General features: G+C 40.3%; 1 protein-coding gene across 11 annotated transcripts in view; it reads right to left on the bottom strand.

Annotated features, from left to right (window-relative positions):
• The window catches only part of MCF2L (MCF.2 cell line derived transforming sequence like), a 156588-nt gene that overhangs the window by 63578 nt on the left and 66223 nt on the right, over positions 1-26787 (bottom strand). For all 11 annotated transcript variants that reach the window (XM_064709368.1, XM_064709359.1, XM_064709379.1 and 8 more), the window contains one exon: positions 4336-4419. In XM_064709368.1, the coding sequence (XP_064565438.1) occupies positions 4336-4419 (84 nt within the window). The remainder of the gene's footprint in view (positions 1-4335; positions 4420-26787) is intronic.

Genomic DNA, 26787 nt, shown 5'->3' with positions numbered 1-26787 from the left:
GATATTTTTAGCCAGCTGTTGCAATTTATGTGGTACAGGATCCACTCAGAAATTCTCAAAGGTAATTTCACAGACTCAGCAGCCAGAGCTACTTCAATGGGAACAGTCTGACCAGTGAGGAGTGGTCAGGTCATTCCCACAGAGGAGAGCACATGGAGAAAATAAACTCAGACAAAGTGAAATACTTACTATTCACAATGATAAAGGTATGAGCATACATGTGTATATTTATAAATCAAAGGTACAAGCATTTTGAAAGCTAGAACCAGTGTTAAATTTTTCAATGGCAGGAAAACCAACTAGGAATCAATAGATAAAAATGCAAATAGCATGAACTCATATTTGTATTTCCTTTAATGGAAACACTTTGAAGTTGTTCAATGTATAAATAGGCATTCAAAGGAAAGGGAGTTAAATAACTGGCTCAGCACTCATGGTGGCCAAGAGTCTCATTTGCACATCACATAGCTTGAATGATTTAAGATGCATATCAACATACACAGGTGTCTGTATGCTCTTCTCCATCTACAATTATTTTAACACATCTGCACACTGGTGGCAGACAGACACAAGGCTGGGTGGGTATGAAAGTCACACAGTAATCAGGGGAAGAGAAAGTACTTATGAAAGAAAATATAAAACACAAATGAAAGACTGAGGAATACATAAGGAATACATTTTCCAGATACTTTTAAATGGATCTTACACTGTCCTTCATGGGGAAAAAAAAACCAACAAACAAGCAAAAACAAAGGCAGAAGACCCTTTTAAATGTGGAAAAAAAATTGGTTACACTAATAGTAACTAAAGGAGCAAAGGTAAAAGAGGTGAAACACTGAACTGTGTAGATGCAACACTTAGTATAGCCTAGCAACAACAAAAGTAACAATTTTAGCCCAGATAAGGACCTTGTTCCACAGAAAGAAAAAAGATCCAAGGCAAAATGTAAACAACTGTGCCTGAGGTAAAATATTAACTTTAGGTTTTATAAACTTTGTGTGTGAATGATTATCCCAAGCCTCATCCACAGCTTGCTCCACCATTAGATTTAAGATTAACACGACTGCTGAGCAAGAGCCAGTCTGCAGGAGTAGTGAGCGAGTGAGTGACTTTGATTTTATTGCACTTTGATATCTTTACTGACAAACTGAAGCATTAGTGGAAGTTTTCACTTAATTTTGTTTCACTGCAAGTCTAATTTGTTCCTGCAGCATTTCCATTACAATCCAGCACAATGAGGGACACAAGAAGTGACCCCGATGTAGACCAACACACAGAAAGCAGCTCAGGAAGGGACACAGCCTCTAGGACAGAGGCAGACTGGGTTTCATTCCCTGTTCAAGCAAGTGTCCCATGAGACCTAGATACATCCTATTAGAGAAACTAAAGCAATTCTCAAGTATTGAGAACTGAATTGGTGCTAAAAAGCCAACAACTAAAATCAGAAATGTATCGAAGACATTCAGCAATATCTGCAAACCTGATATTTTACCAAAGGCATTAGTAATCTATAGACCTTCATTTTAATGAGTTTTATGCCATGTACTTAGATTCTATTTTCAAGGCAACAGTAATAAGCAAAAAGTCTCATTCCCACACTGGGAATGTCTTAAGTGGCCTTAGAGCAAAGCCCCTCTTAAGATCAACTGTAACAACAATCAAATTGTACATAAATCAAGTACCAAAACATTGGCTCTGTTCCTTCATTCACAGAACCTGTAAAACCACTATTTGGTACAGCACAGAGAATTAACCATCAACAAGCATCCTGCAGGAGAACATTAAGATAGAGAAAAAAAAAAACTAAATTCCAAAGTGAAATGAAAAGTCCTAACGCTCAAGTTTCCCAAGAATATAAAGTACAACAATCTAGTCACAGCAATGCAGCTGACCTATTCCTTGAGACAAATAAAACAAAATTCTAATTGACATGAGTGTGGATAGATAGAAGAAAATAGAATGAGGAATGGCTGCTCTTACTAAGCCCCACTGCCAGGTGGATTTATTGAGTGCTGAAGACACTTGCAGATTTGTGAACTCAACAACTCCTCTACCACAGCCACCAGTTTTCCCCCTCACTTCAGAGGGGCAAAATACAAACCCTACTTATAGTTTCATAGATAGGCTGATTCTTGCATAACACCCTTATGAGATATTTCCTGCCCAGGGATAAGCTTAGAAAGTCAAAAAAATAAATTTCCAGAGAAGAATTGTAGGTTAAACACTATAATCTCAAATGAAGCATGAACAGCCAACTTCAGAAAAAATATCTTATTTTCCAAGTGCTACCACCACCCCACAGAAAAACAGTCACTACTGAAGACCCACAGTTTAGCTTGTGTAGCAGAGATAAATCATAATTAATAGTTAATTATGAGTATAACAAGGTTCAGTGAGCTCTTGCCAAGTAAAGTATTTCACTGTTTCATTTCCCCATGTCTCTGGATCCAATGCAGGGTGGGATTCAGAGGGAGAGGGAACAGTCATAGAGTCCAGCTGTAGCTCAGAGAAGTAAATTTCCTTTCTGCTGAAGGATGCAGAGCAGCTCTGCAAAGCCACCGATGCTCTCTCTCCCTTTCTGAGTATTGGAGGGAGGGCAGGACAGGGCCATAACTCCAGCAAGTTCACAGCTGCACATCTGCAAGAGCTTTTACAGGCAGAAGACAGGAGACCAAACTCAGAAGCTTATCAGACACCTTCCTCCACTCAGCCTGATCAGTGAGCAGAGGCACCATCTCCCTTTGCCATTATCATTCAGCCATGGGCTCAGCGTGGAGATGGACCAAGCTCAGCAACCTACACTGCATGGCACAAACACAAACACAGCCCCATCACCCAAACACTGCATGGCACAAACACACACAGCCCCATCACCCAAACACTGCCTGGCACAAACACAAACACAGCCCCATCACCCAAACACTGCATGGCACAAACACACACAGCCCCATCACCCAAACACTGCATGGCACAAACACAGCCCCATCACCCAAACACTGCATGGCACAAACACACACAGCCCCATCACCCAAACACTGCATGGCACAAACACACACAGCCCCATCACCCAAACACTGCATGGCACAAACACAGCCCCATCACCCAAACACTGCATGGCACAAACACACACAGCCCCATCACCCAAACACTGCCTGGCACAAACACACACAGCCCCATCACCCAAACACTGCATGGCACAAACACAGCCCCATCACCCAAACACTCCCTGGCACAAACACACACAAGGCCCCACATCACCCAAACACTGCATGGCACAAACACAGCCCCATCACCCAAACACTGCATGGCACAAACACACACAGCCTCATCACCCAAACACTGCCTGGCACAAACACACACAGCCCCATCACCCAAACACTGCATGGCACAAACACACACAGCCTCATCACCCAAACACTGCCTGGCACAAACACACACAGCCCCATCACCCAAACACTGCATGGCACAAACACACACAGCCTCATCACCCAAACACTGCCTGGCACAAACACACACAGCCCCATCACCCAAACACTGCCTGGCACAAACACAGCCTCATCACCCAAACACTGCCTGGCACAAACACATACAGCCTCATCACCCAAACACTGCATGGCACAAACACACACAGCCCCATCACCCAAACACTGCCTGGCACAAACACAAACACAACCTCATCACCCAAACGCTGCATGGCACAAACACAAACACAGCCCCATCACCCAAACACTGCATGGCACAAACACACACAGCCTCATCACCCAAACGCTGCATGGCACAAACACAGCCCCATCACCTAAACGCTGCATGGCACAAACACACACAGCCCCATCACCCAAACACTGCATGGCACAAACACACACAGCCCCATCACCCACTGTAGAAGGCAGTCAGTGACACCAAGTCAAAAATCCTGCCCAGAACTTGATGCTGCATTTGTCTGAGCCCAGCACTGATGCTGTGGGGGAATGTGGTACCATGATGCTTCCCCACCACTTTGGTCACAACCAAGGTGCCACCTTGGGCTTCAGTATCAAACAAGACAGCAGAGCCTGTGGCAGCTGGGGCTGTGAGCAGAGGACTGCAAGACCATAGCAGCCACCAGAGCATCCATGCTGCAATCTCCAGTTAACTGCAATGTTACCTGTAATTTTAAAATTTCCATTATACTTAAAAAAAAATCTTTTAATAAATCCTTAAATAACAAGTCTTAGTAGCCTGAATTTTGAGTTACTCATTGATTTCTCATATAAAAGTCTTCAGAGACTGTGAAAGGACAGCAGGCTGAACCATGCATCTAAGCAACGTGTCTAAGAGGGAACAACACAATCTTACCTGACAGATAAGCAAATTGTTTCTTTAATTGGTCCTGAATATCTGCAGCATAGAGGGGAATGATATCCTGATGCATGATTTCATCTGTGAAGAGAAAAAAAATTGCATTGCAAAGTCATTAATGCAAAATTTCACAGCACACATTAAAAAAAATAAATCCCTACAACACAAAAGCTCAGAAAACTGTCTAACTTCTGAAAAATATGTGAAAATCTCTGGAGTTTTCCACGTGTTTGCCAAGGGCAAAGTTTTCTTTGAATAGCACAAATATAAAAGAGGAATTTACATTTACTGACATTTAGAAGCAGTAGAGAACTGCCACTGAGCAAAACACTGTAGAATTAATATTCCTCAGGAACGATGTTAAACAGTGGGATTTTTACGTATTAAATTCAATTTTTATTAAAATCTTCTCAATCAAACAAAACCAAGAAACTCATGATTTCTCTAGCCTGTCATCTAGATTCAAATACCCCAAAAAAACCAGCATTAAATAAGATAGGTAGAAGTGGCTTCACAGTACATCCTTTGAAAGCACACACACACTCTCTACCTCCAACCTGAAAAGCAACACCTAAGCTTTTACGTCAGCCCTTCCACTTCAGCTTAGTGACAACCATTCCGCTTTCCCAACCCTTGGTTTTCTGTCCCAGTGTTTCAGCAGAGGCATTTCCTACAGCAAGTTTCCAGAGGTCAAGCAGAAGCCTAAGTTTTGCTGATACTGCATGACAGAGTTGCTTCATTCATAAACTAAGATCTCATTTTTTACAAGGAAACAAGAAGTTTTACTCTTTTGCAATTCTTAAAAAATAATTATTCCATATATTAGCCTCATGGAAAAGAGACAACATAGCTTTTTCTCTAATTGGTTATGAACATTTCTTTTACTCTGACATTGTACTGACATTGAAGTTTTGGGTTCTAATGTACATTGAAAGAATGAATGTCAAGTGAATTGAATGCCATTAAGATAGGTTTTGACACTCAGAGCTCTGAATGTGCAGAGGAAAAGTAAGTAAAAACCTAAAACTGCTATAAAGATAAGTGTCACCTGCAGTGAAGCACAAGCTGAAGTAGAGCTCTGGTCCTCAAGGACTTGCTGTCACTGAGGTCTTTCAAATGCTAGATTGTGAGCAGACAGACACTTCTATGACCAGTTCTCACATATGTAAAACTCTGAGAACTGCAATTATTTGAGAATAGCAAAAAAGCCACTTTCAGTTACTTCTTCCACAGTAACTGTGGAAGAACTTATGCTGTGAAACAGAACTTCTCTGTTCTCTGTGGTCCCGTTGGGCAGAGGAAGACCCATGACCACTTTCAAGGTCACCCACTGATCAGAGCTATTTTCCTGCATCCGGCAAACTGCAGCCTGATCAGAAGACCTCTGCATACCATGCTGTCAAATCCATAAGTGGATACATTTAACTCTCAAGTCACATTTCACCCAGACCTTCAGTTATGTCACCATTTCAATGTTTTCAACATAACACTGAACACAGATGTTTCAAACCTCCAATCTCAGATGGCCAAGTAATTTCCAGAAGAGGAATACCCCACTTCCCCAAAGGAAAAAGGATTTTAGAGTTTATTTTTGCTGTCTCCTTATGATACAAGGAGACCTCCTGCAGCAGTGTTTAAAAAACTACACAGCCCTGATTCTGCAAACCAATACCTGCAGGTGGACCCATTAACATGAATATAAACTCTTACAGGATTAATGCCAATTTTTTGGTGTGAGATGGGGAAAATACCATCATCAGTCTATAAAATGCCATCCTGGCTCAAGTCACAGGCAGACATAATTTTCATTGCTGCACAGCATGGCATGTACTAAAATAGCTGAATTTTGCATATGTAAGTAAATACATGACACATTACAGTCTTGGAGGCAGGACATTCCCAAGGAAGAGAAACTATTTATGTATCATTACATAAGGATCACTATTTCCCTATGTAGCCCTGTGATGAATCCCACTGTGCCAGGTGAAGACCCAAGTCTAGATTTGATTGCTCCAGCAATCCCTCTGGTTCCCTCTGGTTCCCTTTGGTAGGAGCAGCAGCTTTTTCCACCTGCACAGATCAGCCCCACAACACTGGTCAAATACTGCTTCACTGAAAAGATAATCTCTTCCTGCCCCAGGTTTTAAACTCAGTTTTGACTCAAATGTGAGAGCCTGTCTGTTTGCAACTGGAGGAGCAGCACAGTGCGCCCACTGACAGACACCAAACTGCCCTTCCTGCTGCACTGCCCTCCACCAAAGCCATCTCATCTTGCTCTTGCTGATTTGGTTTCAAGACATACTTCTAAAAGCCAAGTATGCACTAAAAACAGAGCTGATTTTCAATAATTTGAAACAACCAAAATAAAAAATAGCAGCACAAAAAATGTGCAAGGAAATGCAACTCTTGGTATTGCCAAACAGGTCACATCCAGCAGCTCAACAGGATATGCTTGAACCCAGTATTACCACCCATGGATTTAGCCAGAAATCCCTCTTCAGTGTGTTTTCCTTCAGAGGAGATGCAATTGTTAAGACTCATTGCTCTGCACTGTTTCTGTGACTTTTAGCATCCCTCTGGAAAAGAGAATTCATCACAGTTTGTTCAGGGTTCAATCTGATTTCACTTCAAGGTTGTCCATCATTACTTCAAAATGCTGTTTCTTTAAAAGGATAAGGCAACAAAAGGCAGACATGCTAAATAGACTGTGAGAGCACACACTCCTTACTCTCACAGCCTTTGGGGAAAATATTTTCTTGGAAATATTCTTTAAATAGAGAACCTGCCACTTGCTACATTCTTTAGGGATCATTTCCATTTTTGTAAAGCTAATTAAGTGCGCATAAAAATACAGAATTACTGAAAATCTGCTCACCGCTTTGTAAGGAACTTTTATAGGATCAAATTTCACTTGTGTTGAATAGATTAAGATTCACACAGCCCATTATTTTGTTGCTCTACCTTTTCTGTTTTATACAGTATCTTCAGTGCAGAGACCTAAGAGTCTGTCTGTTTTACTGGACCCAAAATTCATTGCTGAAAAAAGTTGCTCATAACAAAACATGCTTGAATAACCTGTCTTTCATGAGGAGCTCTCTTAAGAAGCTCAAAAGAAAGCCCCTGGAAATGATAGTGCATCTGATAATAAACAGTAATACGAGGTTCTTTAAAGTTACTACTGCTTTTTTATTACTATTTTTGAAACCCCACCACATAAAAAAGCTGGAAATGTGTAAAGTATTTTATTTAAAGCTGACAACTGGAAGTTCTTTAAAAAAATCTTCACATGATCTAGTATTCAAATTATGAGTGTCAGAGAGGGCTGAAGTGTCACCTTACTAACATAAAGGAATCAGTTAAATATATGGTTCTTATTACAAAAAGCCTTGCTTACTAAAAATGTGAACCACAATCTTGCAGATATAGCTTCTAATTCAATTTAAACCTTGCTTTGATAGTCCTGTCTCAATGATAAAGAAAGATGTCTTAGAGGGACTTGACCCCATCCCATCAGAAGCACCTGACTGCATTTCAGATAAAGCAGGATGACAGATTTAAGCACGAGGGCACAAAGATAACTTGTGCTTGGATTACCTGGTGCCAGCAAGCCCTGAAGAACTTGGGATCAGAGAAAACAATCGATGTCACTGCAGTCAAGAATTTCCCTTATTGATAAAAAGCTCCTCTTTCTTTTCTGATCAAACTAAAACTCATCATCATTTGTAGTTTGTCTGACATGCTGAAGCCCATTTTCAAAGAAGACAACATTCAGCGTCCTCTGAACTGACTGCACCCACATTACACACAAGGAAGTCTCCCAATGTGACTTGCGAGCCTCCTGTAACCAGTTTAATAAAATTCCCAGCAAGCCAGCTGGAATTACACCACCTTTTGAGTGGTTCTGCAGGAAATTCTATGGCCATTACTTTATAGTGACTTGAAAGCTGATCTATTTGTACACATCCGGACACAGTTAGCCTTTCAGCACAGATCCCAGGAGCACATCTGAAATCAAGTGACAAATATTTTTTCTTCCTCCTCTTTCTTTCTGAGTCTGCAAAATTTTCATGAAAACTTGTCTACAGCTTCTCTATGAAATCCATGCCTTAAATTCAAGAAATATTGTATTTTCCTTAGCCAGTTTTGCTTTGCTTCTCCTCTGGAACAGCTTACTCACCCAAAGAGTTGAATGCCTTTTATGAAGGGGGTCTTCATTTGAAAAATCTCTTCATTAAACCACCCTCCCATCTGGTAATTATAAATGCAAGATAATGACTTTCAGAGCAGTCCCTTCATCTGTCTCAGCCCCAAGGCAAATCTTTCATTTCCTCATTCCTCCCTCTTCATCTTTACCCCCCCGACCACCACTGCTAACAGTCAGCTCCTTTGTGAAGCCCCCCCAAGCAGGGAAGAACCAGAGCAGCACAGCTGATGCACAGAAGCCCTCTTCTACTCTAAGCCACCTAAAACTAATGAGCTGCTCAAGATGCCAAGTGAGCTTTCCAGCTTTAAAACTGAATTTTAAAAATCACTGCTGATTAGTGACAATGCCTGCGAGCTCAGTGCTTGGTATGCTCAGGCACAACAGCTGCAGATGAGGCTCCTCAGGTCCTCATGCTATTTATAGCCACACGGGGCTGATGACAGGAATTTCTGCAAGTGTTCATAAACTAAAATTTCAAATCTCACCATTTCAAAATACCTTCAGGAAAATTTCATTTTGATTTCATTAGACTACACCATCATTAAAATGATGGGCCAGGAAAAGTGAGCGAATAAATTCAGAAATTTTCCTGTAAAACACAATTGTCTGTTAAAGTATAGTTGGGAAGGGAATTATCACCAGGGCAAAACAGTCATTTTGCAACTTGTTTGTTTCCTGTAAACTAAAACATCCTAAGCAAGCAGAAAATGCAAGTTCTTTCCTTCTATCAGCATCCCAGTAGCTGACACAAAGAAATATAAAACAGACTAGTGCTCCAAACAGTCTCATATGGCATTAAGTGTCTAATAAACATTTTTAATTTATATAGTTACATAAGACTTTTACTTTTAAGAGTTTTACAGACTACAGCTAAGCTCTATCTCCCATTTCCTCTCCTAGTTAGAAAAGACTATTTCCTCTCAAAAGCCCAGGTGTGTAAAGTAGATCCTTAAGTTGAGATACCTTTACTTTTAAGAGAATCAATGCTTTATACAAGTTCCACTTCCATGGCATTGCTAAAATGTGTACACTTTCTAAGACTGACTGGCCTATTGTCACAATATGCAGAGAACAGCACTACTGTATACCCAGTGCTCCAACAGGCTAGGATGGAATCCCATGCATCTTCAGTATTAAGTGTGTTAATTACATGTCCTCTGAAGAGAGAGAGATGTAGCTCTCCCAGGATTTTCCTGAGAAGCTGTGAAAAAGCTCAGAGAAAAGAATGAGAAACAATTCTTATCTTCACTTGCTGCACCTGTTGTTGTGCACATGTGGAACGTGTTATGGAGATTTGTTTACCAAAGGGTGATTTCTTAATCAGCCACTGGTGATGGTGCTTGGATTTAATTGACCAGTCTGGTCAAAGCTGTATCGGACTGTCTGCAAGGGTGATGGTTTTTTTCTTAATAGTATAATATAGTATAGTACAATAAAGAAATTGATCAGCCTTCTGCAACCTGGAGTCCATGCTAATTATTCCCCATTTAGGGGCCTGCTACTATGATAGTTAAGTAAGGATCTATTTAAGTCAAGACTTGGAAGTGGTATTGCCAAAGAAAATCTAAACTCTTCGGAACAGTATTCCCCATACTGTATGCTCAGGCACAGGGGACACAGGCACTTATTGTTTGGACCTTGTTTTAAATGTCTAGTGCATCAGAAAACCTGACAGATTCTTCACAAAGTCCAGAAATTATATTTCTGCAGCAGTGCTCATAATTCCTACATTTTGGTAATATTTAAATTATTTCACTGAAATGAAACTAGATAATTCTGCCTCATTGATCATATCTGAGGAACAGCACAACTACTTCAAGACACACAATCCCCAAAGGCTACAACTCCAGAATATGAGAGGCAGGTCATGGGTTAAAGAACAAAAAATAAAACCCAACATCTTTGTATAGAAACCTACTGAACCCCCTATTTTACTCTAATTTCTGCTTTCTGCAATCGCAATGTCCACCTGTTTCCTCTTTGAGATCACAGAGTTGGGGATTTGGCACAAGACAACCTACAAAACTATGAGAATGGGTTTCAGGTAGGGAGATTAAACACTGATCCTTCCTTTAAAAAAAAGAAGTTTTGAGATAGGCAGCAAATGCAATGCTGTTGGCTTGGCTCAAAATGACAGGAGGTGTAACAGTTCCCATTTTCTTGAGTTGAATTTTTGAATATCTGCTCAAAAGCAGGTATTCCACTTTGAGAGCCAGCCAAGATTTTGGTTTCCTTCAAACCCTAGTATTACTGGATTTGACTGCTTATTATACATGCCAAGGTATTTTATTCTCTTTCTTCCTCCACCTCCCCTTTTGTGAAAGAAAACACAGTTCTTTGTCTTGTTTTGCCAAAATAAGATCCCCTCAAAGCACAAATATGAGAGGAAATACACTACCCTCCCTTTCACGTATAGTTGATGAATTCATGAGATACTATGAGTGTTAAATACTACAGCTTCTTCCTCCTCTGCTTCATCATTCATACCTACTTGACACACTACTCTGTAGTCCACAGCTCGTCAGGGATCAACTTTAAGTTTGGATATGGCTTACAAGGGAGACCAAACACTAGCTAATCTGTAACCAGAAGAAAATGGTGTAATAATTAGAAAGTCAATGTAGGGATCAAACCCAAACTCCAGTATTTCTTTGCTCTTGAAGAAAATCCAAAGACAAAAGGGGAGAGGGGTGTGTGTTGCAATTTTGCAAGACATCTCAAAGTGTTACCAGTTACAGCATCTAATCTGTTTTACCACACTTTTGCTGCATGCATTCTCAAGTGTGCCCATTCTGTTTTGTTGGGAAAGACACATTCTTTGTGCTATTTCAAGCCATAACAATTACTCTCTTTCCAAACTGAGAAGTAAGGGGAACTTAGAATCATGCCACACAGCCGTATTGAAGCCTAAAATTGCATTAAGCACAAAATGGGCTTAGAGACAAAGCAGCATCAGTGCCAGGTGTAACTACTACCCAAATATACAATTAACCTCATGCGTACAGCATGCTCTTACTACTGCATATTGCTCTCTTCTTTCCAGGATGTCCTGAAGGACCCCAAGCCTGGTAAACCCTTTTCAATTCTTGCAGGATAGTTTCAGACTGCCAGGAGCCACACTTAAATATTGCCAAAACTGCAGCATTGTTAACTCCCCAATACTGCAAATCATGCTGAGTGTACAGAATAAAAATACATCTAAAGTATTAGATGTACTTAGTTACCTACAAGCAGCAGATTTTGCAAAAAAGCAAAGTTTGTTTTTTTTTTTTTAATGGAGAAATAGTAGATAAAAACTGAGCAGTAGAAAATGTTCCCCTAGCCAGGACCCAAGTGATAAGAAGGGAAATTACCCAGATGTGTCTCACTCAGTACTTCAGGAAGCAAGCCTCTACGGAATAACAAAGACATGAGATTTTGCCAACTGCATTTTAGTAAGATTTAATGCTCTGAGAAAATTATTACAGGAATTTTGCTTTCTAAGTATCAAAGCTCTGCAAAGAAGTGGAAGTCTTCCAAATAGAGAAAATGGAAAGATCAACACTGAGCAGAAGAACCACATGCAAGCTAAAGGACCCATCTTCAGTGAGCCTTAAAAATTAATGATGCAATCACTTAGCTTAAATACATATGCGGAAGAGGACATGTTTCAGAGAATTAAACTGGAAGTTTGTCTCCATCAGAACCACCTGCTTTCAACTCTTCCTCTTCAGAAATATGATCTCAAAGCAGGCCCCAATGCTTTAACTGAAAATTCGACACACACAGGACCTGTATGAATATGAATACCTGCCAATTCTACCACACAGAATGCTATTTTTCTGTGCTATTTTGGAAGCATGGTAAAATTTTAAATATTGAGTGATTTTTGTTTGTTCAAAAATCAAAACCCAAACACTTTTATAAAGCCACAAAGTGGTAAAATCTTATTGCTTATTGTACACATCTATTCTGGAGATAAATTATAGCACCGCTAACAATTGTGAGGTTGCACAGAATGGGTTGGGTTGGAAGAGATCTTCAAAGATCATCTGGCTCCAACCACACTGCTGTAGGCAGGGAGAGCCCCTACTGGACCAGGCTGCTCAAGGCTCCATCCAACCTGGCCTTGAACACTCCAGGGTACAGCATCCACGACTTCTCTCGGCAACCTGTTGCAGTGTCTCACCATCCTCATTGTAAAAATAATTCTCTTCTGTATGCTCAATCCAAGCCAACCCTCTTTCAATTTAAAACTGGTGCTGCTCCTTGTCCAGTCATTGCAGGGCCTGGTAGTAAGATCTTTCTTGACTATTATCATTTCAACAACACAGAGGATGGAGAGAATAACTTCCAAGAGACAATATATTATTTTATGGTACACACAAGTACAGCTTTTCATGTAACTATACATCTATAAACTAATGTTTTGAAAGGGAATGTGTGAGTGTGAAAGAAAAAGAAGGACTGAGCACTCACTAAGACGCTTGTTTAGAGCTGTGTACTAGTTTTCAGCAAAAACATTTACTTTTAAACTTCCCAGTATTTGGGACTCTGATTACAGATTACTTCTAAAAAAGAGGTTGCTGAATTCATAACCCAGCTGGCTGCCCCACCTTACCACACAGATGACAGAGGTGTTAATGAAAAACTCTTGAAGCACTGTGGCTTTCTGTCTAATGCCACAAAAAAGATGAGACACATCATGCCTCTCTACAACACAGCAGATATGAACTACTTCAGGTAGTTCAGAGGCAGGACATGGACACAGTTCAGTATCTCCCACAGACAGATACAGACTCATTTAGTGCAATACAGTCAGCCCTGCTGAGACCTTTCCTTCACTTACATGTTCTCCCTTCTGCTGACTGTAGGCACAAAAAATACTCCATACAGAGCTCACAAGGTAGAGGAAAGAACAGTGCCAGGCAACGGGACAACCCTTCTGCCCACTTTGAGCAGAATGTTCCAACAGCTCTCCAGAAAGGAATCATGTCTGGAACACTGAACATGCCCACAAGAAGTGGTAGCAGTCAACAGATGAGAATCAAGCCTTGGCAGTTGCTAACAAAAGCCCTGCTCACTTATTTCTCAGTGATAAAATACAAATGAAAATACTCAATTTTAAACTTGGCAATTTACACAAGCAGTCCTGGCATGGTTACACAGGCACCACCATGATTTGACACAAAACACTCCCTGGTCCCACATTCACTGTCTCCTACAGTAATCAGTAGTTTCCTAAATCCACCCCTCCCCTCTCAGGGATGCAGATGAGGATGCACATAAAGAACAAAAGCTACTCAGGCTGATTACTCCACCCTTTCCATCTGATTATCCTCATTTTTCTTATACCTTTCATTCATTCCTCCCAAGCAGCATGCCTTTTAGTATTACCCCTGGTAGCATGAAGCACTGCTTGGGAAGCAGAGCACTCAGACTCACGTGTTTAAAATTAATAATACTAATTAAAGATTAGTAAGAAGATGCACCCTTTAGTTAGAAGACCCACCCTTTACATACCTGTTTTATTTAAATCTGACATTTCAAAAGCAACAGTATTGGAAGGTTAGACACCAGTCCATGGGCTCAGAGCTCTGTCTCCTCTGCAATAGTCATGCATACCAAAAGCAGAAAACAGAACTGGGAATGTAGATTCAGGCACCAGAATAAGGACGCATTTTTTCCTTGTCCCTGTTCCACAAAACGTGCTTTCATTTTGCAATGGACTGTGGCTGCACTATTAACAGCAAATAATATCTCTACTATTTCATTATCTCTTAACAGAAACAACATTTCTATAGAAAGCTCTGACTGAAGGAATTAAAGAAATAATTCATTTTAGATCAACCCGCCTATACTAACAACTAGGGGATGCCAAACTGTATCCTGTGAAAGAAATATTGCTTTTTCTCTGCCTCCAATAGGCATCAGGAGAAATTATGTATCTGATAGTCACACAAAAATGCAGTGAGTTGAAAACTAAAACACAGTGTAAACCAGAAACAGCAGGACAGCTCTCTGCAACAGCAAATTCTCCCTGTAAGCTTTAGCAGCTGTTCTGATCACCATAATCACGGCATGAATGAATCCTGAGCAAAGTACCTTCCATGTAAAATACAGGAATAGGGTTTGTGGATACATATGGTGTACTGAGAGATACATCTGTAAATAAAATGATACACTGCAAATTTACACAAGGACAGAACACACACACACACCAATAAATTATATTTCTACATGAATGCCCACAAGCAGAATACAACTTTTGCCTTTGTACTAAAACACATCCCATTTTCCTCAGTAGGATAACATTATCTGCCAAAGTTCCTGCCTGACCTGCAATCAAGCAACTAAGAAAATTCGAAATACTAGACACACCTGTGCATTTCTTCAGAAGCAGCCACAATTCAGCAATATCTTTGTAGAGCAAGGAGATCAGGCTTAAGGTCATGTTGCTTCTAATTGATTTAGAGCAAAATAGTTCCGTGGACAGTGACCTATTTATCTGTGAGCTCATCCTCAGTGCAAAATGAGAGCGCAAAACTCCATCTTTCACTCGAAGCCAAGCCACTGGGGGCACAATGCCTTTCTTCAAATTACATGCAGAGTAAGTGTGCCTGTCAGCAGGCTCAGAGGTTCTCAGAAGGGCTTGCTGGCTGCTGGCTACCACTTCTTGTCTTCCTGCATAAAGCGCTGGCACACATTAGATGCAAGCTGTTTGCTTCAAATATGAACACATGCACTGTTCAAACATTACCAGCCTAAGAATGCATTAAAAAATTAATCCTAAGTGTGCCTTGTCAAAAAACCCTTCCTTTTAAAGCTCCAGTTCTAACAAACAATGGTACAGTAAATCTAGTATTATCTTTTTCTACCACCCACCCCTACTCCACGCAGGGAAATTAACTGCCCTTTTTCCAATGAACCTTTGGCTAGAAAGCTCCCCAGAAATACAGTTAGCTTTTCCCGTTGGTAAGGGAATTCTCACCCACATGTCTTTGGTGGAACTGAAATGGGGTGTTTTCCTTGGTGGGAAACCCAACAAACACCTGTTCCCTATGAAAGAGCCTACCCTAAGCAGCAGGAGCTGGCAAAAAGGCATTCTACTACTGTGACTTTGCAAGTGGAAATGCACTGAAATCTTATGAATAAGACAATGGAAAATAAGGCAACAAATGACAAAATAGACTAGAACAGAAGTATTCCATATGATCTTTCAGACATGAATGCTGAGTAGACTTGCTTTACCTGATCCTTTCAAGTAATTGCCCAGTGACAGACTACCTGTTAATTAATACACTTGAGATTAGTTATCAGCCATTCAGACTCACTAATACTGAGAGTGAGCCAAGGAGTACGAGTGACAGCAACAGCCATATGAAAACAAATGGATTGTTTTTCTTCACTTCACAGCGACATAAGAGTCCTCTCCCAACAAGAGAGGTCAAGGAAAGAGGACAGCGAGGATAAAAAGCTTGAATTGATGGTTACATCTGTTCACAAAATCCCATTTGCAGATGGGAAAAACCTCCATTTCTGCATCGGCACTCCAACCGATCCCATAAAAGCAAACCAAAACAAACCCAGGTCACTCACAGACCACACTAGAGGTTATTTTCTGAAGCACCCCACATCTGTGTTCCCACCACTCATCTTCCATGGGGCAGGAACTGTTGATAATCCCACACCAGTGAGATGTATTCTAATAAATCTACCATCTATACAAGCAGTTCTATTAAATATTAATGTCTATTCATGACTTTATTATGTGACCTGAAGAATATAATTATGGTAATTTTTTTTCAATGCTGCTGTTTCATTTTGGGGTCATTACATTTTGTAGTAAGACAAAACACAAGAGTTTTTTAAGCAATATCAGATGTTTTTAAATAAAGGTAGATTTAAAAGAAGTGACACTCCTTAGAAACATTTTACTTAACTATTCTGTATTTCATGAGTGATTAGCACATTATGTTGTGCAGAGAGTTAAAAATTAGTGAATGAGTCTTCCCACCACTCCCTCAAGTCATGTAAATACTCTCACATGTGAAAGCTGAGATGGAGCAGGTGACCCCTGTCAGATCAGGTAACAGCATCTGTTGCACTGTCAGACACAGGATCTATGTCTCGGCTCCAAGCCCAGACTCCCTCCTTTTCAGGACAGCCACCTAACCCGCTGGGTGGAGCGTGCTCCCAGATCACTATCATGACTTGTACTCCTCAGACAAAGATCACAATTCACAGCATTTTTATTTTTGGCTGCTGCACTACAGCACGGCTCCAGGAAGAACAGCCTCAGATACCTGATGCAAGTACACACACTGATATTAACTTCTTACTTACCAGCACCAAGCTGGCACCAAACAGTGGGCAGAGAGTCCACTGCAATATGCTTGGCTGACCAGATACTTCTGTTAGTGGTGGCATGGGCTTGATGTCACCTGCAGCACAGCATGCAGGAAATAGAACCCTCATTATCTGATTGATAATAAATGATGATAAAGCAGACACGGGAACACTTTCCAAACATCCATAGAGAGGGAGAGGAAGTTTTATAGCCTTCCTTCAGAGATTAAAACCATGCAAAAGAGGACCTACACCCTTCTTCAGATAGGAATCACTCCCACCTAGATCCACACAATAAAATCCAGGAATCTGATACTTTGGCAAGCTGGCTACTTCAGATAGGAATCACTCCCATCTAGATCCACACAATAAAATCCAGGAATCTGATACTTTGGCAAGCTGGCTACTTCCGTAAGAAAAAAGAAATACAAAACCAAAAAATCCTCCGTGAATGTAAAACAGGAAAAACAATGACATATATGACATGTTGGTTGTGCTTGTTCTCATTGTCAAGAGAGAGAAGAACTACAAATCCTTTTATTAATCAACAATGACTGCTCCAGAGTCCCTCCATGTTGTATCCAACATGGACAACCACATTTTAACAGGTCTTTGCCTTCAGAGGAATCAGTGAAACCAGTCATTCAGGTGAAAACCTAATACTAGTTTAAAAACAATTTAATTTCTTAGATTAGCAGTCATCCTCCAGGCTCCCACCCAGATTATTCCTTCCTAGCCTTAAATCTCCACGCCCCACAGTTACATTTAATATAGAATCATGGAATGGCCTGGGTTGGAAGGGACCTAAAATATCATCTAGTTCTAATTCCTGTGCCATGGGACACTTTTCAACCAGGCTGTTCAGAGGTCCATTCAACCTGGCCCTGAACACCTCCAGGGAGTTTTTTTCCAGATTGATCAAGATGTAATAATGTCTGTGGCTAAGAGCACCAAAATAAAGCACTGTACGTTCCAATCCTGTTATCTTTCAATCTTGACCAACAAGGCACACCTTCACCTCCCTCTTTTACAGAGTAGTGTCTCGAGACTTAGCAGCACACGTGAAGGAAAGGTACATACAGAGAGCTCAGTGTTTGCTGTGGAGGAGCCTTGGAACCTGCCCCCAGTCTGCTGGAGGGACAGAAGCCCAGAGTGCCTCTATGAAACTTGGTCTCAGATGCCTGGTTAAAAGGTGTTCAGGCAAAGGTCATTTTTTTCCCTAGCAGTTCCATTCTGCACAGCAAGCTGGGCTGGTGGGCACATGGGGAAACACTCTTCAGGTAAAAGAGGGTTCCAGCCAGTAACCAAATGGCTCTTTGTGTTAGCACTCTATTTTGGCCTGTGTGAATGGGAGAAATGTTTGCTCTGTGGTTATAATACCTGAATTCCTTGCTGTGCATTTCAGAGAAGAGCAGAAAGAAAGAGCAAAAGCACTGAGGCAGAAAACCTCTCCCTGGCTTTCATGATCCAGCTTAAAATAGAACCAGAGAAGAAAATTGTGCTATGTGGGCATGCATGTTAGCAAGAAGACTTCAGGGCAAATTTAAGCTCTATTAAAACACAAAGAAGCAAAGAAGCCCTCCTGAGAAAATCTTGGTGGGCATGAGAGTATGTATTTATAAATGCAAAGAAATTAATTTCAACTCCACTCAAGCTCAGCACTCAGGTTAATTCTCCCTCCCACTTCAGCATGGGATGTGAGTGACAGGCTCCAGCCTGCAGAATGGAGGAAAACACTGTGGGAGAAGCTGTTAAAGGATGGATGCAAAGTCATTTGAGGTTAAAGACTCTGTTATCCTAGTTTTATGAAACCCAGAGAAGGAAGCTACAACTGTAGCTTAAATATACAAGATACTGCAGCTGCTTTATAAAGCATGTGCAAGTGTGCAGCATAAGGGTGGCAATGTTCATGGTAAAGGATATTAAAGTCTGGCAAGTTCAACATTTAAATACAATTATTAAACATATTTTTCCTTCAAGGGTGCTGTGCTTAGCAAAAAGCACAGCAATAAAATAATGTGGCATGACAAGAGCTATCCTTGTAGGCTCATACTTAGTATAATGCAAATGGATACTCTCTCAAAAAAAAACCCTAGCAAAATACACCTCTCATCTGCAGCTGCAGAATTTACAAATTTGTGGAGTTTTGAAGACATGGAGCAATTTGATGCATAATCTGCTGGCTTCTCGTTTGGCATACTAGCCTATGTAAAAGCTCCATTAATTTTCTTCTTCACTTCCTTCTTGATGTTTTTTTCAAAGAACAGATGCAAAAGAGGTTTCATTCTTTTTGAAGTCACCAAGAACTCAAGATTTACAATTCTGTCTCGTTTACATCAAAAGATTCCAAGGATTAAAATTAGTTTATACACTCATTATACACACACACATACATCTATGTTTGTATAAATCCATTCTACTAAGCAGCTTGTTCAATCTTCACACAGCAACAAAACTAATTTTGAAACTGCTTTGGCAATTTTTTAGCTTGGATGCTAAGTCATCAAAAAAGGTCCCTACATGATATCCAAACTTAAATTTAAGCAAGTACAACCAATCAAAAATCATGGTCAGGAAACAACAATAAAACAAACAATTATAACTTCCATCCATGAAGAAATACATTCTTTCCATTGAAAATGAGTATGCTGGAAAATACAACTAGTTGCTGGAGCACCTTAAAAGAAAAGGATGCTGTTCAATCAAAAGGTTGAACCCTGTACTATCTTTCAAAAAGATAATGCCTGGAAAAAACATAGGGAAAGCTGCTGAGAAATTCTATTTTAAAAGTACACTTTGCACTGTAAGACAGTAATAAACTCCAAAGTTTTGAAGATTGCACATCCTTCACACCAGGTATCTAAGAAGTAAAACAAAAGGCAAAAGAACATGTCAGTAATTTTTAAGGCAGAGTAACACCTTACCAAGGAGGGTATCTCTCTGGCCTCCTGACTGCTCTCAGGGGCTTTCCCCAAAGCCATGACAGAAGCCTGGCCACTGAATGCAGTTATCACACACCTGTTTCAATTTCTAATTTAAAAATTATATCTTTGCAGTGTTCTATGAACTGAATTTTAATCAGTTTATGCTTTTTTATTTACATGTCCTTTCTAAACAAGCTCCTCCACAAGTCTTTAATCATAGGCCTCTCCTTGGCTGTGCTGCAGGGTTTACCAAGGTTTCTTGTTTCAGAGAGACACAAAACCTGGACTTTTTTTCCAGGATTAATTCAATCACACAGGAGTTAGTAGTAAGCACTTTATTCTGCAGTATTTAGTGACAGTTTCCTCTGCCCACAGCTGCAAAGCCAACAAAGAAATGGATGTGACCTTTTTAACTCCACAAACAGCAGCAGGACTCAGAGCATCAGTGCCAAAACAGAGATGCTGCTATCCAGGAGAAGAGCACCTCTGGCTTGGGGCTCAAGGTTTCTGCAGAGGTGGGAGATTGCAGTCTGATGACAACTGAAAACTGTGATTAAAGGTGGAAACCAAATCACTGATGAGCTTGGCTAGAAGGCAGGACTAAAATTTGGAAATATCAAGAGGATGAGATCCATTTTTTTATCACCAGTGGGATTAAAGGAGCAAATGAAGTAGGAAAAAAATGGATGTGGGGCTTAGTGGCAGCAGAAAGGGGAACTCAACATTGAGTAATAACAACAGAAACACATGAAAGCAGCACAGGAAAAGGAAAAACAGGTTTATTGTGTATTCTGAAACATATATATTAGTAAGAATATTAATTCAGTAAGCAAGGAAAACCAACAGAGACCACTACAACCAATGAAGCGTTGTGCCACAATCACAAATATATTTCTAGCCAAAGTATAAAATAAAACTTTGTCAGCAATAGGAAACCCTTTTTATGACTCTTAAAGTACACAGAAACTTTTTTTTCCCAGATGAACACGATACTCGGGAAGCAGAAAAACTTTCAGGTCAAAAGTTGTGGGAGAACTGGTTCCAAAGAAAATATCATATGCTCCTGCAATGCTGATGAGCACAGATAAAGGCTACAAAACTATTTATTACAAAGAAAGGAAAGGAAAATTTGCAGAAATCATCATTTCCAAAAATCCATAAAGAGCAAAAAGGATAGAGAGCCAAGAAGAGAGACCTGGTTTTGATGTGAGGCAAAATTAGGAGCTAAAAAAATATTCATTCCATCACATCTCTAAAATAATCAATTGGGGCGGGTTTGGACAAGTAATTATGATATTTCAGTACTGAAGGATTACTCATAGCTTCAAATGGAATAGAAAAAAATCTGGTTACAAGATTATATCATTACTTGTCATCTTAGATTGGCAAATATAAGCAAAATTCTTCAGAATGGGCCACCAACCTGAAGTCCTCCTTACACTGCATAAATCTGACCCACACTGTTGTGAGATAACACTTGAAAATGGTAAAATCTACATAACCGATAGGATAAAAATGCCACTGTCTTCTTACTTATCAAGGCAGTTTTGATTTTTACTCATGACTTGGAATTTTTGTGGCCTAGACGTGCACACTGCAGCAAGCTGTCTGTGGCTGTGCAACCCACAAAGTCCCCACACATGGGGAAAGTGTGAAAAAATGCAAGAAAATGCACTGAGCAATCCTCAAAGGTCACCATTCCCCCACTTAAATATTTCCAAAATGTATCTCAATTTCTCCCATTGCCAATTCTTCCACCCTCCAGGGCTTCAGCAAGCTCCACATTTTCCTCAAGACAAGAAGATATTTAATACCAGCAAAAGACAAGGCCATTTTCCACTGATCAAAAAGGAAAGAAGCAGAAAACAGACTGACTTCTTCTGGAGAGGCAACCAGGAGAACTGCTTTTGCTTCTCAACAGAAATTCACTTCCTTCAAAGAACGGAAGTCTCACCACAATGAGAGAACAAAATACCTCATCCCTTGTACTTAGCAGCACAATATTCTTGGTTGAATTTAGTCAGTGGAAAAGAGGTAAAGCTCACAGGAGTTGCTTTCTGTGGAAAGACATGATATAAATAACACCTGGCCTTTTTATTTTGTAGATGCAGGATTTTAAAGAAACTATTAACATATTATTTTAAAAGGCAGTGATTTCTTTAATCAGCCACTTCTATAAAATAGGATTAAAAAAAAAAACCTAAGTCTGCAAAGAGCTGTTGTAACATCCACAAACAACTGCAGCACAGCAGCTGTAGCCATGTCCTGTTTCCAGTCTCCAGGATCCAAACAGGAAGCCTATGTCCTTACCTGATTGAAAAAGCAGCCAGTCCCTGTGATTTTAATCAACCTAAAGCAACATTCTCCTTTTTTTCCAGTCTCCTGGGATGCTTCCTGGCCCATTCAGGGAAGCAGTGTGGAGGACAAGCTTTTTAACAGCAGCATTACCCTCATTTTCCACATTACAGCCAGCTACCTGCCCTGTTACTGTATTTGCTTTTGGCCCAGGTGTGACAGCCCAGGCTGGCTTGTGGCATGAGACAACAAAACCCCACCTCTGCCAACGGTGGTTTATGAGCACCAACCTCTCATCAGGCTGGATTTTTTCAGCGCTCTTTAAAAACCTTCACACTACTTTGAGATGAGCAATAGCAGAAAAAGATGCACCAGCCATGTAAGAGATGTAATTATGCAAATTTATATAAACTTGGCAGCCCACCACATCAACCTCCCAGCCTCCACCAATTAGGGTGTCACAATTTACAGAAAGCAATGCTTCTGGGGTCCCCTGCATCTGTGCTCTGGGAAAATGCCTCAACCACAAGAGGCTTTTGAAACAGTTTTGTGTTTCTTCTCCTTTCCATAAGGAGAATGAAGATGTAAAGAAAGATGAAACAAAGGCCAAAGAGCAAATTCCACCTGTTCCGACATATGAAGCAGCTGAACTAATGCCCATGAATCTAACAAGAATAAGATACAACAGAGACACAACTCCCAGCCTTTTTTTCTGCTCTTCCTCTTGTTGACTCTGAAAAAAAATGCATTTATTTTCCACCAGCTCCTGCCTTACCAAGTCTGTACCTGATTAGTTCAACATAATTTGAACTGAGCTTTTACCCCTGTATTTGCACTAAGCGAAGAAGCACAAGGCGTGTGGATCAAAGGTGAGAGCACTCTTTGTAGTTCCCTGCTCTGGAGTGGCAGCAAATGAGGCCTCTTCACTTCAGGTCTCATCCTACAGCCCATCTTTGAAGTATTAAACAGTGTATTTTCAACATGACAGATTTTATGTCCATTGCCAAAAGCCTCCATCTCTCCAGGCTCAAACACAGCACGTCCTGTAAGTGCTGCTGTTTTCAGCCCCACACTGCAGCACTTCAGTCACTGCTCAACACCTACAGACACCTTTCCAGGACACAAAATGCTCAATACCACGGATGGTAAATGCAGATACCCATCCAATTCAAAGGATCAGCAAACCAAATGTACTCCTCAGACAAACAGAACAACAGCAAAGTAATATTAAGAGTATTAAAAGTACCCCCACTTCGCAACAAGGATTTATTTGCTGAACTATATTTTTGAGGGAAGTTTCAGGGCAAGAAATTGAAATTTTCTTTAGGAAATATCTTGTACATACTTTTTCACAGCATTTAGGGAAGTAAGGTATAAGGGACCCCCATATATTCCATTTTTTCCCCATTCTGAGTCTGGAAATGTGCATCAGTTCTCAGGACTTTTTCTTCAATGGAATCTCTTCTCCATTGAAGAGAAGATATTCCATTGTGCTATGAACAAATTTGAATATGTGTTATATATAAGCTGTTTCAAGTCCCTGTTTTACTTACATGTAATTCTTTAGGGCACAAAAAAAAATTGCACATCTTATTTTTAGTAAGTCTGTTTTAATAACTAGTGAAGAAAACAGCAGCTCAGCTACAAACAGGTAACAGCATATAAGTATGTTAGTCTCCACAAACCAACAAGAAAAAGCCTTGACTTCATTGAGCTGATTTCATGTTTTCTTCTTCAGGCAAGCAGAAAGAAGCTGTCATTGCACCTGAGTGGAAGGAAAAAACTCAGTTCTACTACGAGCTTGCCCAAAAGCACTTGCATCTGCCTGGCACTCCCTGGCAGCTGAGAGGTATTTAGCTTCCGCCAGCCCCACTGGGGTGAATTCACAGGCATTAAAGGTTTACAGGTGCAGCCACCAGCAGTTGGCTGATAAAGAGCTTGTGCAAATACCTCTCTTGCAGGGAGCACTTTAGAGCAAGCACTGTGCTATAAACCAGCAAACAAAGTTTCTCCTGAAGCCTAAATGCTGAAAAATAGATCTAATGTAAGCCTGTTCCCATCTGTGGCAGCAGTTCCACCAAAGTTATTGCCTCCCATGCAACAGCAGAGATTGGCAGCTAATCAGTGTATTTCTGGTGTACTCCACAGCTTGGCACACTGCAACCCAAAGCCTACTTTGTCACGTTTTCTCTGGTTTTATATTATTGTTTTGTACCACATTGCCTCCTCTCACTTGCTTAACTGTCGTCACTGTGCTTTAAAACATGTCCTCCCCCCAAAGCACCGATGCCTTCTGCAGGTTACAAGAGCAATCTCTGTTTTTTCCTTTCTAAAATAAACATGGTCACATAGAGGAAATAGTTTTAGAAAAATTTAAACTATTCAAGATTGAACAAGCCCATTGTTTGCAGAGGAGACTTCAGGGCAGCAGCATGCTACCATGAGTGTGCTATAGAGCATCCACAAAAGTCCTGTGGACCACAAGGGTTTGAGGCTGGTGTGCAGGGACAGAGCATTCTCATTGTTTAAATGTAAACAATAATAATAATAGGGTTTTGTAACCCAGAGAAGGAAGCAAACTAATGTGGAAAACAGTTGTTATTACTATGTTTATGACTCCTTGTTCCCAGAAAATATGCTGGGTTAATTTGTAATGCTGAAGGGGATAAACTGAGGTGACCTGAAACTGGGCAAATGGCTGAAACCCCATCTGATAAGATGGGCTTGGGAATACCTTTTCTCTTTTCTACACTGGAAGAATGCCAGAGTGGAAAACACTGGGTGAACGATCCATAGCTCTTGTGGCTGTAAGACTTTTATCCTTGAAAAAGAGGACAGACAAATCCCAGCTGTTTAGGAATTAAACACTGCCAAATGGTGGCTTGGGCACCTTCAGGGAGAAAGCTGTCACCTGAGTCCAAGCACCTGATCCCCAAAACAACCTCCTGACATCTCAAAACCTAAAGGTCATTACAGATTCTTCCAACACACCCAAGTTCTCTGCATACAGTCTGATTTCTATTTAGACAGCTGAATATAGAAAGAAATTTCAAGGACTGGGCCAAACCCCCAAATCTTTCTTTTGGCAAAGGCAAAGAAACAGGCTTTACTGGGAGCCACTAAGACAGTTCTTATGTTTTTAGGCTTTAATATTAGAAGTAGATACCAGCAAACCTCCTGTAATACTTTCAGTGAATGTAGCAGTAGAAGTGGTTTTGTGCTAAATTGGAGGTGTACATTACTCATACCTGGGAGCATTCTAACCAGCTTAGAAAAAAACTAAAAAACCCCAAAAAACTTGGAATCTTGAAATTTTTTCACAAAGAATTGAACCCTAAAATAACACTCTAAAGGCAAATGACAACATCTGCAAAAATTATTATTACAACTTACCTTGCAGACAAAGAACATAATTTTCAATAGCTGGAAGTCAGAAAAAAAAAATCAGAGACAGAACCAAGGTCAAATGCTATCAACCAAAAGGGCAAAAGTTTACACTGAAAGTAGCAGACACCACCTTTACTTGCACCTGAATTCCTTAAACAGTCCCTGATAGCCATCATGGTAGATGACACAAATGCAAAGCCAAGTTAAAATGAAGACACTACTAGAGATTTGGATAGTAGAAGCTGGAGGAATTGAAAGGAGCCTTGAAGGTGAGCTGTGTTTCGGGTTTGTTTCAAAAATGCAGCTATAACAAACAGTATTAGAAAGGTAAAGTTTCTCTCATGTAAAAGGATAGAGGCAACATCTTGAATTCTTAATTTCACATACTATCTCTCTTTAAAAACACGTATTAATTCCTATCCACTTTCTCATACACACCTTTGGAATCCACCAAAGATGGTAAGAATTATGTGTTTGGCTAAAGCAGAGAAGAAGTTTATTTTTTAATCATGATGTCTGAGGAATTAGAGAGTATTCTGCTCCACAGACTCACTGCATGAAACAAGTTGCTTGTATTTCATGAAAGAAGACAAAACCAAAGGCAATATATATTGCATTTTTCCTTCAAAAAAAAAGCCCGAAAAACAAGTTGCTCCTTCCCCACAAGCCAAAAGACTCAGATAAATGAATTCTTCCATTATCTCTCTGCCACAGAACCATATAAACTATATGTCATGTAATTCTAAAGTGATTTTTCAGAGAAATAAATCAAGAGAGGGAATCATTCAGAGAACAAAACCAAGCACCTATGGTTTTGTTCTCTTTTTGTTAAGCTTGTCCATCTGAAACTCCTAATGGTTCTGAGACTACAGCCCTGTCCACATTTAGATTACAGTAGGTAATTCACACATCACAAGAGCTGTTGTAACCCAGGACAACTCTAAGAGGAATTTTCATGAGAATTGTACTGGACTCAATTTTTAGAAGTGTACTCTTGACTAACTGCTCACACCTGAGATTACAGCTTCACTCCCTCCCAACTGCCCCACCAACTGCTATGGTTTGTTAAGTGGACAAAGCTCCTTACTAAAGGACAACCACAAGCCATTCCCACTGAGTCCTTCAGGATCTTTGTTTAACTTGGTTCCTGCCCTCACTTATTTGTGACCTCCATTTACAAAAGCTCCAGAGTTTACTAGAAAATTTGACGTTACAAAGGAGGGTAAGACTGATAATAATTAGACGAGGCTGAGATTCACTGTATGCTGTCAACAGTGTAGGTGGAAAAATCTCAACTTTTTTCCCCCCGGG

This window comes from Zonotrichia leucophrys, chromosome 1 (assembly GCF_028769735.1).
Source record: "Zonotrichia leucophrys gambelii isolate GWCS_2022_RI chromosome 1, RI_Zleu_2.0, whole genome shotgun sequence".
NCBI lineage: Eukaryota > Metazoa > Chordata > Aves > Passeriformes > Passerellidae > Zonotrichia > Zonotrichia leucophrys.
This window is presented reverse-complemented; position numbering and strand designations above follow the sequence as displayed.